Raw genomic sequence first — 20,298 nt, 5'->3', positions numbered from 1 at the left:
TACTATTTTTTAATGCCTATATCAAAAGATTTCCTGGAGTACGTATCTCATGATTTTAGATTTTTAAATGAAACTTTTTTGCCATTTTATTAAAAGTGAAACTTTTCAAGCACCTCAGTTCATGCTTTTAGATTTTAAAATGACTATATCTTCTTTTTTGCGATTTAATGAGAAGTGAAAATTTTCGAGTGCACGAAAACACGACGGCTAAGTATGAATGCTAGGAAAAGCCCATGTGACATCCAGCTGCTGCTGTGTGACACCACCTGGGTACGAGTCTCTGAACCCCGCTACGACACAGGCTGCTTGCTGCCGAGTATAGCCGTAGCCTAGAGTACCTTGCTAGCAGGTAGTGCTTGGAATAAATAAGGATTATTAATACGCTATCAAACAAGGGATACAGTGAGTCCTCGTTTAACGTCACTAACCGCTCCTGAAAAATGTGACGATAAACGAAATTACGTTCATTGAAACACAATATCCCATAAAAAAACAATGTAAAAAGTGAATATCGGCTACTAGACCTCACAATTCCTACGCAAAAAAATTATAGCGTATCATATCTGGGCCATTTTTTACGATGGGAATGCCAAACTATGGTGTAAATACGAGTTCCTGTCTTCATCAACGACAATAGCAGCAGTGACGTACATCCTTCTCCATTTTTGTATCTTCCCACATTTGCTTTTCGGCTTCGCTATGGTGGTCACCCGGTCGAGCGTCGTCTAGGCATCATCATCGCTGAAACATCGTCGCAGTTACAGGAAACAAGATTATTGAGAACACGGCGAAAAAAGTGACAACAAATACTCCGAGTTCTACACGGAAAAATTCCTTGAAATCACTTTTAAGGTTCCAGAAAACCATTATGTCAAGTAAAATTTGCTAAAACTTAACTTGACATTTACGCACCTACCGAAGAATTCATTTGGCGGAAAATTTGCAATAAACATTATCGCAAGTGACAATAAACACATTGTTTTACACTTCGCTTAGAGTGACTGTATTACCGCCCACAAAACGAACAACCTGCAACGCCCGCCGCTTCGCATTTTTTCTCGCGCGAAATTTAAAAGTGCTGACGTTATCGCAAAGCAAAGGTGCGATAAACGAATGACGGTCTCAAAATTTTCATGACGTTATTGCGAATTGACGTCAAACGGGGTGACGTAGAACGAGGACTCTCTGTACTTTCAGATCATAGGAAATTTTAATAGGAATATGTAAGAGACGTTTCCCTGAGCTCTGTGCCTCATGCATGTAGTGGTAATCTCAGACGATGTAAAACTCCTGACTACTCATACAGAAATTAGGTCCCTGTGACGTCACGTGGAGTGGCATCGCATGGGCACCAATCTGTCCTTAGGGTCACTCCATTTCAAATCAACCAGGCCCTGAAACCCACCAGTTCGGATTTTAAAGAATCATTCCATGGTCATACATTCTGGTATAATTAGAAATTGTGCACAACTTTAGCCTCCAACTGTCAATCGTTAATGAAATATGAGCAATTGAAATTTGGGCGTGACCCCTACATTGCCGCAACGTGCAACACATGGTGATTTTTATTTTCATCCATAACTCCATTCCTGTGAGATCAAAAGGCATGATTTTTTTTCTAAAGCTAAGTGGTCCATAATGATCCCACCATTATCATTAAATATTCTCTACATGAAGTAATTCAGCTGCAAAAAAATAAAGTTTACAAAAAAATCTCGCTTGTACCAATTTTCATCGTCAGCATCCACAGGGAAAGGCCATGCGAATACAGACTCATGGTTCAGTTTAAAGTAATCATTAATGTTTGATCAAAGATTCTGATGAAAAATAATCGTGAGACAGGTTCCTATTAGTAAAAAAAAATACTCATTCATGGCCACGGGAAAAAATGGCTCTTTTTCAAGGCACATTGATATTACACAATTTAGAGGAGATGTAAACTTATACTCATGATTAAACAATATTGGAGCATGTATTATCTCATGATAGTGCACGCTACTGGCTCTTAGATTAGGAAACAAATAAGCAATCATGTGAATGTACTCCCCCACGTACTGCTAATTTCATGCTTTTCGAACTATTCGAGAAGAGGTAGATTTAATTAAAAAAAACTGCATGACCGATGGTAAACTATTATATTTTACATTCCTTTAATCTCAGTCCAAAGACCAGATACATTTCTTATCCAGATGTAGTGACATCACAGGAATGTACATTATCAAATGTCAAAAGGAACTGTCATCGATTGAATTAAGAAATTTCTCAGGTACTTCACCCTTTCAATGTTTCATTTAGTGATGCATTGGAAATTTAGGTATAAACAGTACAACTTAGTTACAACCTTGATTTGAAAGTGAGCCTCCTCTTTTTAACTGGCTGACCACATTCTAAGATGTCTTAGTGTTTTTCACAAAGTCTAAATATTTTTTTAAATGTTGGCCACTTTTTCAAGAAGTAGTATGACCTCCCAGAACTTGTGGTTGCAGGAGAATTAAGCACACACAATATGTGTCCTAGTGTTACAAAGCAAACATTATATCTCTCTGGCCAAGATAATGAAGGTGAGGGCCCTTTAGGTGTCATGAATTTAACTGAAATATCACCTTCTTCATACCTTGTACCACAGTGCTTGCTGTAAATACAAGCTGCATATGAACCAACAGCCAAATTATCTGGGAAATCCACTGTTTCAGAACGAAAATCAAATATAATGCTGTACTCGTCATCCAAGCCAGTGAACTTTGCAGCGGCTTTTCTATCCAATAAAGGCACAAAATGATGGAAGTTTCTTGTGCCTGGAATTTTTTTGGGCTTGGTGGATATTTCAAGAAGTTTACTATGTGACCAAGCCACATCACTAGACTTAATGTAATGGATGTTGATGTTTTTCACATTATCTCTACATAATTCATACATCCAACTACTGTTTGTTATTTGCTATGCCATTTGTTTGATGGTAGCAAATATACCATCACAAGATGACTTTCCATGGCATGTGGAATAAAAAGACCAGGTTGCATTCATTCCATTGTTATTATAATAATGGAACAAATTTATAAAATTTGTAGTTTTTATATTGCCCCGCACATCCATCTGTGAAGTACTTAACCTCTTGGATCACAGGCAAATTTCTCTTTAAAAATTCTGTTAGGTGAGATTGCACTTCCGTAACAAAGGCCACATCATGGTTAAGGTCATCAGATATGAAATAATGAGATGAAGTTGTGAGAGTACCATCTTTCTTCAGGTAAATCAAGCAAGGGTGTATGGTGCATGATAGATTGGTCCAGTGATAACTTTGAACTTCATTCTGAATTTAAAATGAAAAGTTTTCACTAAAATCCATTACGATAACTGCCTCTTCATGACTGAGGGTTTCTTTGTTTATTTTGATATATGAGGATTGTTCTTTATTGACGTCGTAATTATCAGTTTATTCATTTTGAGGCATAGAATATCCAAGAGTCCATCAATGGGTGACGTTAACAATGGAAGTACTATTCTCTCAGTGGAAACCCACTACAGTGGAACCCCGATTTATCGTTCCCGCATTCATCGTTTGACAAAAATAAGACGAAGTGTTTACAACGTGTTGTTTATGGCTAATAACGACAGATACAAAGTTTGAATCTTCCCCAGGAGATTGAAATACAATAGGGAGAAGCTGAGTGCCGTGGGATAGTCACATTATCGCATTTCCCAAGATCCGGTATCCCCCTCCATTCAGCACTCGCCTCTCCCCGTCAGAAGCTTTCCTCTTCTCCGAAATAAAAAAAAGGTCCTAGCTCGAGCAGGGATGGTATTACGAAGACCTTAGCTTCGAAAGAAAATATCTAGTTACTCGAGAACAAAAGAAACCTTTTTCACGCTTCCCCCTTTCTCGACCGCTGACTTTTTTTTAGCTGACTCGCTTCAAAGATCCTCTGGAGGTCAACTGCTGCATGAATCACCGATTAGCCCAAAAGGTGTGTAAAAATGAATTTCGGCAATTGGTATTATACTTTTATTAGATTGAGATATTAGTGATGTGCACGTAATTCAAAAAAGAATGATACCAAACACGAAGAATTTATAACGTTATTTAACCATTTTAAGCAAGGAAATAGTTGGAATAATAAGAGATGGTGATTTCTTGCGAATATCGATATCCTCGCAGCTGATAGTGAGCTTCACGGCAGTTGATGCGGATTTTTTTTCAAAAACTCGGCTCATCTAGAGCTACGCTACTTATTGTTACAAATGAGTGGGTAAGCTGCCTTCTCCATAGAATAAAAAAATTTGTGCAGTCTTATGGCCATGCTTCACCCTCTGCAGTAAGCTCTGCTTACGCCGTACGCGATAGCATTAGTACCGAACTTCACCTCGAACGAGTGGTTCCGTACTTTCCAGGGTGGGTTGACTTAAAACCGGCGAGTGTTTTCCATGCGGGTTCAATAGAGTCCGGTTTCATTTTTATTAGTTTTATTTTCATTCGTCTTCGGACCATGGCCCTTCCGAAGACACGAGTGAGAACTTTAAAAGATAGACTGAAATTAATTTAAGACGAAGAAAAGAATCCGGGCTAGAAATGCGTGAATATTACCGCACGCCTCGGTATGTCCGCTAGTACATGACGGCAGGGGTGGGGGTAGAGCGAGATCCCTGGTGAAAACAAGAAGTGAGATGAAGCCAAGGTTCAGGTGGGCGTGCCGCTGACGATTAACGCCACATTGCCGCAATCATATTAAAAATTTTATTGCAAGAAAGGAACATTTCAAATAATAAACTATTTTTGGCCTTCTTGATCCATCCAATAACCAATCACTGCGACGGCGAAATCAGTTGTTTGAGGCATAACGCGCACATTTCTCTCGTAAATACGTGTACTTGAAATGGCATTTGATGGATAAGAATTTTTACATCGGACAGAAATGCATAATAGCAGTGAAAATTCCGAGTGGAGTGAAACATTTTTTAGCAAGGCGGCGTGTTTCTTCAGGATATTTGAAAGAGATAAAATCCGAATCAACAATATGACCTAAGTGTTTCGATAAAGGAATAATATTCCTGTAATCAGCTAAAATCTTTTTTGAATCCATTAATGAATGTCATAATTCGCAAAAATTCAGCGTTTCCTGGGACATAGGCAACCCGGACAAACATTCCCGCTTGGATCGTTTTCCCGCATTCGTCGTTTTTTTCATCCATCCCCCTGAAAAACGATAAATCAAGGTTCCACTGTACCTATATTTCACTGTATCAGAAGGGTCATATTCACAAAATCTAGAAATGATGATACCCGTTAGCCTGGAAGGATTTGGACAGTAATAACATTTTCTGAGCATACAATCTGCATTGTTTTTGTCACAGATGATGATATCCATCAACTCCTTATATGTTTCGTTCAATTGCAAGGCACTAATCATCAGTTTCACATTTTGATGTATGACACAAACACAAACTGAATGAGTCCCAGAAGCACCAGCCATCACACACCATTTTGCATGAAGTGAACAAAATTTAGTGAACCCAATATTTTCTTGTGGATACTGCTCTTTGAAGAGCACGTAAAGTTCCTTGAGGTTATATAAAATCAACCTCTTTTGCATATACTCATTTTTACCCACATTGACTCTATCTTTGGCTCCAGGAATCTGTCTAGAATTCTTGTAAATATTTCTAGTTCAAATATTTTTCACCAGCTCTACTGTGGAGTTTGGAAGAGGTTTCCCAAAACCTGGTGGTGGCAAAGCAAACATTCTCTTCTCATCAAGTAACTTTTTTGCCAGTCTTACAATGTAGACTGAAACATGAAATTTACTCATAACACTTTTCCTAGACCAAGATAAAGGGGCCAGGGTCAACATTTGATTTTTGACCTGTTTGCTAATTGTTGTCAATTTATTCTTAATTTTAGTCAGCATGTCAATCAAGTTGGCTGTCTTTTGCTTGATGAGTTGACTGTCACTTTCATCTTCATCGCTAGTAAGATTTTCCAAGGAAGGGTTAACCAAACATAATAACACTATCAGTCACACTAACATGAGTTACTTAGTCTGAAATTCAACCAGGATATCACTAAGGCAGCACCATATGAATGAGAAATGAATTAACTTCACTTGGAGAAAACTTTCTGATGGCTCTCTTCTGCCTTTACATTTTATACCATACAGTTCAGTTACCCATTACCCATGGAAGAGATAGTTTAGTAGGAATAGTCCTGGAGGCATAAAATTAGCACTATGTATGTGGGGGAGTATATTCACATTATTTCTTGTGTATTTCCTACTCTTAGAGCCAGTACCATATGCTATAGTGAGATAATGCATGCTTCGATATTTTTTATAAGCTTATATCTCCTGTAAATTATGTAATTTCTATGTCCTGTGAAAAAGACTTCATTTTTCTCCCATGACCATGAATGAGTATTTTTTTACTAAAAGGAACGTCGGACTCATGATTTTTTTCATCGGGATCTTTGCTCATACATTAATTATTACTTTAAACTGAACCATGAGTCTGTACTCGCATGGCCTTTCCCTGTGGATCCTGACAATGAAAAATGGTACGAGCGAGATTTTTTTGCAGCTGAATTACTTTATGCAGTGAATATTTAATGATAAGCGTGGGATAATTATGGACCACTTAGCTTTAGAAAAAAAATCATGCCTTTTGATCTCACAGGAATGGAGTTATGGATGAAAATAAAAATCACCATGTGTTGCACGTTGCGGCACTTTAGGAGTCACGCCCAAAAAAACTAATTGCTCATATTTCATTAACAATTGACAATTGGAGGCTTAAGTTCTACACTATTTCTAATTATACAAGCATGTATGACCATCTAAAGTTTCACGAAAATCCGAGTCGGTGGGTGTCATTTGGTCAAAATATTGGTTGATTTGACATGGAATGACTCCTTTTTCAAATGAGGTTAAAATTGACCATTAACATTCATCTACACTGCGATTTCTAAAACCAAATAATTTGTATATTATGAATACACTAATGGTGGGTATTGAATCGCAATCATTGCCATTCCTTTTTTTGATGAAGGAAACTACCATATTACAAAATTTCATGTACCCTGAAGTTAAATTTTCTAATACAGTATATTTCACTGAATGCAGTCCCCAAGCCCTCATTTTATAGGCTAAACATTAGGAAAAAATACCATTGTGCCTTAGGATTAGGTGCTCAAAGTATGCAACTTAATAAATTTATGCACTGAATAGTAGAGGCCTTCACATTGTAGAAATCCATCTTACTGATTTGTGAATGAAAAACTTTGCTGTTTCTACAATTTGGGGATCAACAAAAAAACAACAACAACAAAAATCAATACAAAACCAAATTGTAGAAACAGCAAAGTTTTTCAATCACAAATCAGTAATATATTTATTATTATGCATAATAACAAATACTGCCTAATATGTAAATCAATGGTTTAAACTGCACTATCATTCAGTGAATTCATTTTCAATTTACACATTGCCACTTATCTTATGATGAGCATTAGAAATAAAAAAATTATGGTTCTTACTCTTGAAAAAGTTTAGAAAAATAGAGGAGAAAATGTACCTTTTTTATTCCACAAACGTCATCTTATCACTCAACTAATAGCCTTTAAAACCAGAAATAATTGAATACAGAATATACTGATTATACATTTTAAATTCAAATGTTCAATTTTGTATGAGAAGGGAAATCACGTGGGCGGGGCGGAAAGATCAAAGAAAATTACCTTGTATGGTGTATCCCCTCGAGCACTCTGTCTAGAACTGAAAAACATGACAAAAGCTGATGGTGGTCTTCGTGGTTTTCCCAGATCTTTCATTTTCTATCGAGAAAGAGCACAGGAGAAAATGCATGAAATTAGTATTAACAGATGCAAATTCGACATGGAAAACTGTGATTATTCTACCTCACAAAATACCTCTATAAACCCATTCTTTACAGCTTGAAAGTTTTGAACTTATCTGAGTAGTGCCTTTTTCCTCCATCTTTTTATCCATTTAAATACCCTGCCTACTGTCGGCGTCAAATTGATGTGCCGCTGTTCTTTGCAAATTTATTTCTGGATTTCAGTGCACGCCATAATAATGAATAATACGTCATTTTAAAGAAAATTTTATTCTCAATAGGGTTGTTTCATATTATTTTTTTATTGCCTATATCGGAAGATTATTACTCCTGGAGTACGTATTTCACGCTTTTAGATTTTCGAATGACGATATCTATTTTTCGCTATTAAATGAAAAGTGAAAATTTTCAAGCACGCGAAAACGCGACGGGTAAGGAAATCTCTCCGTGTGACATATTTCTGGTTCCCCCTCCCGCCTTGTGAGGTGACCTTGATCGAGGCTCTGAGCGCTGATAGGATGCAGGATGCTATAGGGAAGCTGAGTACCTTGCTGTCTGGTAGCACTTGGCTTAAAAAAGGTTTATTAATACCTTATCAAGCGAAGAAAACTTTCCGACCTTAGCCAGTTTTAATAGGTGATTATTAAGACATGTTTCCCTGAGCTCTGCGCCTCATGCATGCATTGGTAATCTCAGACGATGTATAACTCCTATCTTCTCCTATAGAAACTAGATCCCTGTGACGTCACGTGGAGTGGCATCGCATGGGCACCAATCTGGCCCTTTTCAAATGAGGATAAAAATGGACCATTGCCATTCGTCTAAACCGGTATTTCTAAAACGAAATAATTTTATATTATGAATACAGTAATGGTGGGTAACCAATCGCAATCAATGCCTTTCAGTTTCTTTGATGAAGGAAATTACCCTACTCTGATTTATTTTTGCTTTTTCAAAATTCAAAAATCAAAACAAGTAAGTGTAATAAATGACTATGCGTACCATTAAATTAACCATCTTGTCAATTTCATGAACTTTGGAACTCAACCTAGGAGAACTACTACATCTACAACATTTATCTTCCACAAAAAGATGCAAAAATTAGTGTAGATTAATAAAATGGCTTTTACATATTTTTGGAACGCATATTTTGTTGTAAACTAACGAAAATTGAAGGTACACTCCTTATTTTATTTGCAATTTTTCTATGATCCAAAAATACATGATTTTTATGAATACTGCGTTGCCAGGTCTTGCGCACGTAACTTTGCTTCCTGGTAACTGGCACTGGCCCTACACAGCCCCGTTTAGCAACATGGCATTAATAAAAGTTATTAAAATTTACGAATATCAATAGTTTCATAGATTATGGATCATAGAAAATTTTTAAATAAATAAAGAAATGTTTCTCTTAATTAAATTTTTTCTGTCGGGGTAAACTGTAGGACTAGATAGTGTTTAAACATTTTCGTTAGTTTACAACAAGATATGCATTCTAAAAATACGTAAAAGCCATTTAATTAATCTACATTAATGTTTGCATTTAATTGTGGAAGATGAACGTTGTAGACGTAGTAGTTTTCTCTCTGATGTGTTACGAAGTTCATGATATTGACAAAACGGCTAATTATTTAGTGGGTGGATTCATTTAATGCCCTCGCGTGTCTTGATTTTTGAATTTTTCATAAAACAAAATTATTAATCAGAATTGAAAATAAAATTTCCTCTAAAATGACAGGTTATTCATTATTATGGCACGCTCTGAAGTCCAGAAAAAAATTTCCAAAGTACAGCGGCACATCATTTTGACGCCGAGAGTAGTAATGAGTCCCATTTTTTTATTGTCCTGGGCAACCCAGCCCAATGGCAGTGTGTGCAGTGAATGGGTTAAAAGTAAATACTGAAAGTAAGGCCAAATGGATTTATTTCCCTGTATTGCAATTACAGGGTTCCCACTCTAACTACATTATAAAATTCACGGTTTTTTCCAGGTTTTCACGGTCTAAATGTCATCAAATTCACGGTTTGTAGATAGGTCATTTTAGGCAGAAATGTTGATCATGGAACAATCATCGGCCGCACGTTAACTTAAAATGTAACAAACGTGACAGATGCCTTGAATCCAAACGCAGCAATGACGGTGCTATCTCTCATGACGTCACCTATCGTTAGCAAAATTCATGTCCGGCTAAAAGGGTGTGAGTGGGAAAATGAAGAGAGCAGGGTGGCAGGGAAGTGAAGAAGTGCCTGATTTTTGCCAGGATTTACGTCTTCCAATCGCAGGCTGAAGGTCAATGTGCTGTCATGGCACACGCAGACCAATTAATAGTTGCGCTTTCGAATACACGTGTGCAGGTAAATGCGTGGACATTGCCTGCACGTGAATGACCTTGAAACATGATTGAAATATTGTTTTTTTTTTCTTTTAACCCGTCTGTCTTTATTCTACAATCAAGTTTGAGAGATTTTTAAGGTTTTATGACGAAATTCACGGCTATTTCCAGGTTTTTTCACGGTAGACGAAATTCACGGCTTATTCACGGTTTTCACGGTTGAGTGGGAACCCTGAATTATTATGTAATAAATTCTATGATATAAGGAATGAGTTGGCAAATTACTTCCAATAAAATCACGTAAATGAGTGAGTAAACATATTCATACAAGTTTCACCTATACAAAAGTCATGCAACCAATGCGTTGGGCACATGCTAAAGTGTAAACTAATGTCTTTTACCTTTGGTGATCAATTATTTTGTTACCACTGCACCTTATGTACAAAATTAGTCATAAAATAAAACAGAAAGACATGATTTATGTTCATCAGTAGGCATACATAGAAATGACTTTGGCATCATAGGGAGTGAATATCCAGCCACGTGCTAATATTTCAGCTCAATTTTATATTTTGACAAAGATGTCCAGCCAGCTAAAGGCCAATTTTTCAGCTAATATAACATTATAATTTGCTTTTGGGTCAATATTCTGTTAAATAAATAGCATACGGCTACATTCATATCTTAACCCTTATACGGTGGTGCGCTGATATATCGGCTTTTACCGCTCGGCTGAAAAGAGTGGCGAGCCGACATATCGTCTTTTACGTTATTGTTGTTAAATTTTAGGACATTGAAATTTAAAAAAATTGTACATCAGTAATCGTATAATAATGTTGTGATTATTGTCCAATTAAATCTCATTAAGGTTCTCATTAAGGTTAAATTAAAAAAATAACCGCTTAAAGATGTCTAAAAAAATAACTATGTAATGTTTATTTTTCCTAGTTGCTACATTTAATTAAAATACCCTCCACATTTTTTGACTGTACCCAGGGAAGAAGGATAGCACTACAAGGGTTAATATGTGATGACCTTTCATCTATGCCATAAGTGCATACATTTTTGATAATTATTTACTTCTCTTTGGCAGTATTAGTGCTTCCCTGCTCAACCACAGCTTATATGCTTTTTTCTCATTTTTTTATTCGCTGACGGCACAGTTAAGTACAGTTGATTGGTATGCTAGCTGCATTCACGAGAGCACCGTGTTGCTATTTTCCAAGCCTCGCAGTGAGCGACTGCACTCTGTGATCACGGATACACATCCCATGGCAGTTGCGACCCGGGCATCTTGCCACTCTGGATTCTTATTTATCAACCCTTGCCCATTCATACCTCAATAACTTGTAAAAACGGTTTGAATACACATACAAATACGATCTGAAGGATTGTGTGATAATCAAGAACACAACTGAGTACAACAGACTCCTGATTATCCGGCCATGGTATACACGTACTGTGGATTATCTGTGCGTGATTTTTACTTTCCCTCAATATTTTCCACGATTTTTATAAAAAAAATTAATTTGGTTGCAAAATCATTGGAATTACTGCAGGTCACTCCATTTCAAATCAACCAGGCCATGACACCCACCGACTCGGATTTTCGTGAAACTTTAGATGGTCATACATTCTGGTATAATTAGAAATAGTGTAGAACTTAAGCCTCCAATTGTCAATTGTTAATGAAATATGAGCAATTAGTTTTTTGGGCGTGACTTCTTAAGTGCCGCAACATGCAACACATGGTGATTTTTATTTTCATCCATAACTTCATTCCTGTGAGATGAAAAGGCATGATTTTTTTTTCGAAAGCTAAGTGGCCCATAATTATCCCATGATTATCATCAACTATTTACTGCATGAAGTAATTCAGCTGCAAAACAATAAAGTTAACAAAAAAAACTCGTTTTAACATTTTTCATTGTCAGCATCCACAGGGAAAGGCCGTGCAAATACAGACTCATGGTTCAGTTTAAAGTAGTTATTAATGTTTGATCAAAGATCCTGATGAAAATATTTGTGAGTCCGATGTTCCTTTTTTTAAAAAAAACCTCATTCATCGTCATGGGAAAAAATGGCTCTTTTTGGAGTCACATAGATATTACACAATTTAGAGGAGATATAAGCTTATACACATGATAAAACAATATTGAAGCATGCATTATCTCACTACAGTGTATGCTACTGTATCTTAGAGTAGGAAACACATAAGCAATCATGTAAATGTACTCCCCCACGTACTGCTAATTTTGTGCTTTCTGAACTATTCTAGCAGTTTTAATTAAGAAAACTGCATGATCCATGGTACACTATTATATCCTCCATGCATTTTAATCTGTGTCCAAAGACCAGATATATTTCTTATCCAGATGTATTGACAACACAGGAATGTATATTGTTAAATGTCAAAGGGAACGGTCATAAAATCATTTGAATTGAGAAATTTCTCAGGTACTTCACCATTTTAATGTTTCATTCTGTCATTCTATATCATTAAAAATTTAGGTAAAAACGGTAACGTTAAATTACTAAAAGGAACATCGGACTCAAAATTTTTTTATCAGGATCTTTGCTCATACATTAATGATTACTTTAAGCTGGACCATGAGTCTGTATTTGCATGGCCTTTCCCTGTGGATGCTGACAATGAAAAATGGTTCAAGCGAGATTTTTTTGTATACTTTATTTCTTTGCAGCTGAATTACTTCATGCAGTGAATATTTAATGATAATCGCGGAATCAATATGGACCACTTAGCTTTAGAAAAAAAAATCATGCCTTTTCATCACACAGGAATGGAGTTATGGATGAAAATAAAAATCACAATGTGTTGCACGTTGCGGCACTTTAGGGGTCACGCCCAAATTTCAGTTGCTCATATTTCATTAACAATTGACAATTGGAGGCTAAAATTGTACACAATCTATAGTTATACCAGGATGTATAACCATGGCAAGTTTCATGAAAATCCAAGTCGGTGGGTGTCATTTGGTCAAAATATTGGCTGATTTGACATAGAATGACCCCTGCATTAACCCTTTCGAGACGGCGGAGTTTTCGTCTTAACATGACTGCTGTACTGAGCCCCAGGAGACTCTTCTTTCTCGTGGTATGGAGCATTTTTGGAGGACATTCATTAAGAAGGGTCTCGCCTAACCATTTTCGACTCCTCCACGCAGGGACTTCGCATTATCTCGGACTCCGAGAGTAGTTGTGCTCCCTCCTTTCCGGGTTTACGACCATACCTGCGGCATTGGTTTGCGGTCAACTTATGTATTGATTATATGTATTTAGCGAATGGATTATTGTTGCTTGCACATAAATTACAGCCTTTGAATTGAGTTCCTCATTTTTATCTGAGCATTGTCAAATTTTAAACGAAGTTCTAAGGCATTTATTAACGCATTTAATGCAGCTTCAATTTCCATGTTGATGTTTATACATAACTCGAGATATAAGTTAATATTTGTCGTCGAATTTCGTTTAAAAATTGTAAACGCTGCTGAAAAGACAAATAATTCAATTCTTAGTGTATATTTCTTGAGAAATGAACAAATATTTATTTTTAAAATCGACTGTATAAACAATTGAATGACCGCTGCCCCCTACCGCTGAGAGGGGGTCTAAAAGACGAAGGGTCCGGGTACCTGCTCCCGGATTCCGAGGGTTAACCCTAAACCCAGAAGCGTTGGGTCCCGAGACAAAGATGTCGTAAACCCACGACCATCCTAAAAGGGGGAGAGCTAGAAAACGTATACATACGGCTTTCAATCGCCTGGCCGGGAAAATCTCACACGTAAATATACGCCCGTCGTCTCCCGGGTCAGTTGACGTCCACACGTATATATACGTGTACAGTAGGGAAAAGGTTAATGCTAGGTTATACCAGACTTATTATTTCTATTTGAATCCCCTTCGTAAAACGGAGGCTAGCTGCATTCATGAGAGCACCGTGTTCCTGTTTACCACACTCCGTGATCACGGATACACATCCTGCAGCAGTTGCAACCCGAGAAACCTGTGCGAGACGCAACTACTTGGCGTGGTGCCTGACAGTGTAGTTTCTGACGTTGAGGAGCGGTTTTGAAGCATTCGTGCAAACCACTTTTATGTATGGGTCAATCCATTTGAAGTGATCCAAGGTAGGTTGCTTGACCAATTGTAATATTTTTAATGTTTTCTATAGGTTTTTACTACACAAACGGGAAGTTCAAAACAGATATTTTTAAAAATTATCCTACACCGTTTACATGTGGTGGCCATTTTTGTTGTGAATCACGGAGCATTTTTTCCCTTTGTAGACGTTTGCGTTAAATTGATTATCTCTGGACTGCATCGTGCAACAAGATTGAAACTGGAATCGTCTTTTTCAGTACTTTCTTCCATACAATAGTGTTTCATTGCCATAATCCCCTTTGCAAATTTTACCTGTCTAAACGGTCTCAAAAGCAGGGGGTCGAAAATTGAAGAATTCCACTTTTCAGAAATTAAAAAACCATGAAGGGGAAATTTATCAGAGTTAATATTTTTTATAGTAAAATATCATTGGGTACACACATTTTATAGAGTATCAGCATTCAAAACTCACTCGTTAATTGTTAATGAATTTTTAAAATTTGGATTTTTTAAACTTTTGTAAAGTTTGAGACTGCATATCTCAGATGGGACAGGATAAAAATTCACGATTTTTACACATTATGTAGTCCTTTATGATAGCAAAGTGGAGTAAAAATTTCAACATTGTTATTTGACTGAACCAAGTTATGAATTTTTTAAAATGCAGGAAATCATCATTTTTGCAAATAATGTATATCAGCTACTAGTATCAACTATATGTTAAACTGTCTTAATTTGAAAAGTTATAATATAAAGTGTTGAAATAGGTAACTTATTGAGTTGAAAAACACCAAAAATGAGCTAAATTACAATGTATTACTTAGATATTTACTGTGACTACAATTATTAGTACTGTACTTACATTTTATTTACTGCTTAACCCAAGTGATAGTTAAGCATTACTTTTATATCTTCACAGAGTTCAGGTAAGATTGAGTAGGATCTTCCTGTTACTGTTGTAAGGTCAAGAACTGATAATTTTTTGTTTTCCACTTTAATCCAAACAGTTATAAATTTTGTTTTTAATCTGTTTTTAACTTCCCATTTTTGCAGTAAATAGATATTAAAAATTTAAAATTATTAAAAATGGTCAAGCAACCAACTTATTTTTCTTTGGATCACTTCATATGGACTGACCAGTATCCGTGATTGCTATACGAGTGCAACCATGTTATCGCCGCTAAAAAGATCGCACACTGGTTAAGAAAGATCTAAATGAGTCGGGGAAGCACTCTAAAAGAACAGAATTACTGCACACGTAATAGGGTGGTTTCCTATTATTTTTTACTGCCTAAATCGAAAGATAATTACTCCTGGAGTACGTATTTCACGCTTTTAGATTTTTAAATGACGATATCTATTTTTGGCGATTAAATGAAAAGTGAAAATTTTCAAGCGCGCGAAAATGCGACGCGTAAGTAGGAATGATGGGAAAAAAGTCCGTGTGACGCATTTCTGGTTCCCCCTCCCGCCTTGTGAGGTGACCTTGGAGAGGCTCTGAGCGCTGATACGACGCAGGATGCTAGCGGGTAGCTCAGTACCATGCTATCTGGTAGCGCTTGGCTTAAAAAAGGTTTATTAATACATTATAAAACGAAGAAAACTTTCCGACCTTAGCCAGTTTTAATAGGTTATTATTAAGACATGTTCCCCTGAGCTCTGTGCCTCATGCATGAATTGGTAATCTCAGACGATGTAAAACTCCTATCAACTCGTATATAAACTAGGTCCCTGTGACGTCACGTGGAGTGGCATCGTATGGGCGCCAATCTGGCCTTTTTCAAATGAAGATAAAATTTGGCCCTTGCTATTCGTCTAAACCGGGATTTCTAAAACTAAATAATTTGTGTATTACGAATACACCAATGGTGGGTAACGAATCGCAATCAATGCCTTTCGTTTTCTTCGATGAAGGAAACTACCCTATTATATATTGTTTGTTTTATATACATTATTAAAATTACACATTACACATTAATGTGAAAGTTTGTGTTACCTGTTTTTTCTGATTATTCGTGCTGTCTCTACCCATCATTAGCCCAGACATTTGGGACTGTATTGTAATTGGTGCTTTATAAAAGGCCATCTTTGCTTGCACAATTTTTCGTTTCCCAATGAAATGGGGAGGAATCAACATCTTGGTTGTTCCTAACAAATTCGACGAGCCACATACCCCTTGGGTCAGTGATTTCTACTAAATTTAGAAAACCATCCTCAATTCATCAGAAAACGAAAACCCTTTTTTCCATAATTCAGGTTATTCTTTTGTTTTTCCATAAAAAAGTTCTTCCACAATGCAGGTGACATTTTACAAGTTACTGGGATGCAACGACAATTTCTCCACATTAGACATCGTAATAACGGAAATAAGGAAAATATAAAACATGCAATTTCTCCTTTTAAAGGTTTACAAATTATGACATTGGAAAAAATTATCAAGGTATTGTTTTAAGAAATTCAGAAATAAATATTTAAATAAATTCAAATTTCCCAATTGATTTTCGACGATGCATTACCCCTTTCATTTTCCTCCTTTTTAATATGTTGTAGATAGCTCTCCATTTAAGAAGGTATGAGCCGTATTTTAGAGATAGTATGTTTAAGTCAGAATTCTGCAGTCATGTGTGCCTAAATTTGGCACACAGGAAGAATGCCTCGATGGGTGATTTTAGCATAAAGATAAAATACCCATTAATGTCTGGTGTAATAAGCAGACAAGAGATGAAGCTATAGATTTGATTAGGTTTTAGACGGAAGTGGCATTCCCTGATTTTGCTGTCAGTCACTTCTTTTTTTCTTCAACCAATAAAGCAAGAGCTAGTCGTGTGACTTTTACGGTGTCAAAGGCTAATATAACCGCTAAATAAAATAAAATATATTAAAAAATATGCACATTCCAGGAATAAAACTTTGTAAATGTACAATGTATTAAGCAATTATCCAATTTAAGGAATCGAGAAATCATGAGTACCGATGAACTTGGCTTCAAATAATTTTGGATGATATGAAAAACCCTTCACTGCCGGGTTCAAACACCCTCGCCGAGAGCCTACCGAGCTTGCAGACGAGCCAGTAATCTCACTTGTTTCCGAGATAGACTAGAAGAGTAATTCTACATAATTAAGAACAATCCATATTCAGCTGTCATTGTGCAAATAAGATATAGAAAAACATTATACACAAGATATACTATGAGTTCTAGAGTGCAAACTAATCCTGCTCCTGTAAAACCCCCAGGTTCTAATAAAACTGTTGGATCATGAATTCTTCACGTTATTCACCTATGGCTGTACATCAATTAACTCCTGAAGAGATGCAGCGTTGTTTAGATTTGTTAAGGTATCTCACCAGTAAGTACGTCACGGAAAATAAAATAGAAAATTTTTTTTTCCCTTTGCGATTCTGGCCTCAGTATATTAAAAACATTACATTTTGCCGAAATATGAATTATTACCAAAGAATGTTAGTTGTTGCATTTTTTGTTGGCAATGGTTTGTCTTTGCCATTGACTTTAGTATTTTTAATTCGTTTATCAAAGTATCCCTTTGATATTACTAAAGTTATTGCATGACATAGATGGTTTAGCGATTTAAGTAATCGTGGGAGGAACATGTATTATTATTATGATATAATATTAGGTAAAAGTTTTTATTTTAATGGTGTAGAGAGGAAATCTACTCGTTTCAGGGGGGACACTGGACCTATTGCGTATTTTACGCAAAACGGGCGCCACCAGCGAGGTTGTGGAACAGTTGCGCCAAGATTTAGAGCGCAACCATGACCTCGTGTGGCGTTTGAATGTCGCCCGTTTGAGCGGGCCGTGGACCCGCTAAAGCCGTACGCGCTAAAGGAACTAGAACACCTTCCTAGCGCGTACGGGTTAGGCACATCCCTTTGCTGCAGGAAAATCTCTAAGTCCCCTAATTTCTAAAAATAGCTCAGACATGCTGCGACATGTCTGACGACGCCGCACGTGCCAACGTGGGAGGTGGGTTGGAGAGCGGTCGGCGTCGGTGCCGTGTAAGAGCTAGCAATTTATTTTTAATCAGATTGACCCCTCCAGAAGTGTATGATGGTATTCGCGAGGATGTGCGTGATAGTTTGCCTCCTTGTGTCAGTTGGTTGGTTTGCTTAGAAGGTGACGGACGTACTGGTGTGTTGTCTCACTTACATGTGTTCTTAAAAACAATTGACAAGTGGCTACTTAGTGATTTAGTGAACTATTTTGACTGTGTATTTGACAAACAGTACCTTTTGGATGTTCAGAAGTGTCGCTCTGAACGCAATACTTTGAAATACTGCTCTAAAGAAGATAAACATTTATTGACAAATGTGAGTGTATCGAAGTTAAATTTATTTTACCAAAGTCATGTTTGGTGTTCAAGAGTTAGTAGTTTTAAGTATTCTGATCAAAATAGTTCACTAAATCACTAAGTAGCCACTTGTCAATTGTTTTTAAGAACACATGTAAGTGAGACAACACACCAGTACGTCCGTCACCTTCTAAGCAAACCAACCAACTGACACAAGGAGGCAAACTATCACGCACATCCTCGCGAATACCATCATACACTTCTGGAGGGGTCAATCTGATTAAAAATAAATTGCTAGCTCTTACACGGCACCGACGCCGACCGCTCTCCAACCCACCTCCCACGTTGGCACGTGCGGCGTCGTCAGACATGTCGCAGCATGTCTGAGCTATTTTTAGAAATTAGGGGACTTAGAGATTTTCCTGCAGCAAAGGGATGTGCCGCGACGGAAATAAATTTTCCTGAATTAAAACTTCAACACACGTTTACACGATACACGTACGAGTTAATGTACGTTTGCGTGAATGATTTTTGTGGACCGGAACGGAACATGTACGAATGCATGAACCAAATTAGAACAGGTTCTATTTTCTGTGCATGCATTTACACAAGTAGGGTGGTTACACGGTGCATTTTGACGTTCATTCTCGCGTTCATACATTTAGACATGAACCCGTACGTGTTAATGTACCGTGTATATAGGCCTTTGTTAAGGATACACTCACTGCACAGACAAAAGAAAAATGAGGAATCTTTCCACAACGAACGTACCTTTTTAAGTTTTCTGTTTTCTTTGGCAGCCACCATTTCCTCTTTGGCTCTTTTTACTAACTGCTTCTGATCGTCTGTCAGCTGCATTTCGTATTTATTTTTTGCATCCACGTAAACAATCATATCTTTTCTGTAATCCTCCAAGTACTTTTGCTTGGTTTCTTGAGGAAACTTTTCCCATTTCTCACCAAGCAACTTCGCCAGTTCTATAAATACATATACAATAGACAGTTTAAATTAAAATAAAATATCACTCATTGAAGACATAAAGGAAAGCTTACAATCACCTGGCATTTTGCAGTCTGGATGGCTTTTCTTCAGATCCGGTCTCATTTCAGCCATGAACCTAAAGTAAGGTGACAGTGGCTTTTTCGGTTTCTCTGGTAAACTTCGCAAGTCATCAGCATTTACTACACTTCTTGCACACCGATGTGAGGTTATGCATGAGACCGGTAATCTGCAAGTATAAGAAAAAATATAGAAGGATTAAAAACATTCCACGAGTTTAGGGAGTTCTTCGAGTTCACCGACGTTTACCTGCTCTGAAGAAATACCTGGTTACCCGCAACTCTGATCGCTAAACTTCCCAGTTTTTCAAAAAACGACATAGTTACTTAAGCACGAGATAACCACTATATCACTTTAGTCGATGCCCTACATACTTTTCAGGGAAACGGTTGGATGTGGATGTGGCCGCTGAATTACTGGCACTTAGAGCATATCATCACGAGATGTATAACATAAGTGAAAGAATTTATGAAATTCTAGCGCATATATTCTTACACGGCATCAGCACGTCTCGTATCATTGTGTTTCGTTGTTTATTTGGGATGACTAAACAGTTGAAGTGCAAAATTCCTGTTCACTGTGATGAACAGGTACTATCATAATACCTTAAATTAGCTTTTGCTGGCCGC

At 37.0% G+C, this 20,298-nt stretch overlaps 1 protein-coding gene across 2 annotated transcripts in view; it reads right to left on the bottom strand.

The window, feature by feature from the left end:
* LOC124172299 (transcription factor A, mitochondrial-like) overlaps window positions 1–20,214 on the bottom strand; it is a 28,458-nt gene extending 8,244 nt beyond the window's left edge. For both annotated transcript variants that reach the window (XM_046551736.1, XM_046551737.1), the window contains exons 1-4: window positions 19,919–20,214; window positions 19,669–19,838; window positions 19,382–19,587; window positions 7,724–7,819 (exon numbers count right to left, since the gene is read on the bottom strand). In XM_046551736.1, coding sequence (XP_046407692.1) covers window positions 7,724–7,819; window positions 19,382–19,587; window positions 19,669–19,838; window positions 19,919–19,989 — 543 coding nt within the window. In that variant the 5' untranslated portion in view covers window positions 19,990–20,214. The remainder of the gene's footprint in view (window positions 1–7,723; window positions 7,820–19,381; window positions 19,588–19,668; window positions 19,839–19,918) is intronic.
* Window positions 20,215–20,298: the final 84 nt, after the last annotated feature.

Source organism: Ischnura elegans (assembly GCF_921293095.1).
Source record: "Ischnura elegans chromosome 13 unlocalized genomic scaffold, ioIscEleg1.1 SUPER_13_unloc_1, whole genome shotgun sequence".
Lineage (NCBI taxonomy): Eukaryota > Metazoa > Arthropoda > Insecta > Odonata > Coenagrionidae > Ischnura > Ischnura elegans.
The sequence above is the reverse complement of the archived record's forward strand: the minus strand, read 5'-3'. Positions and strand labels throughout refer to the sequence as shown.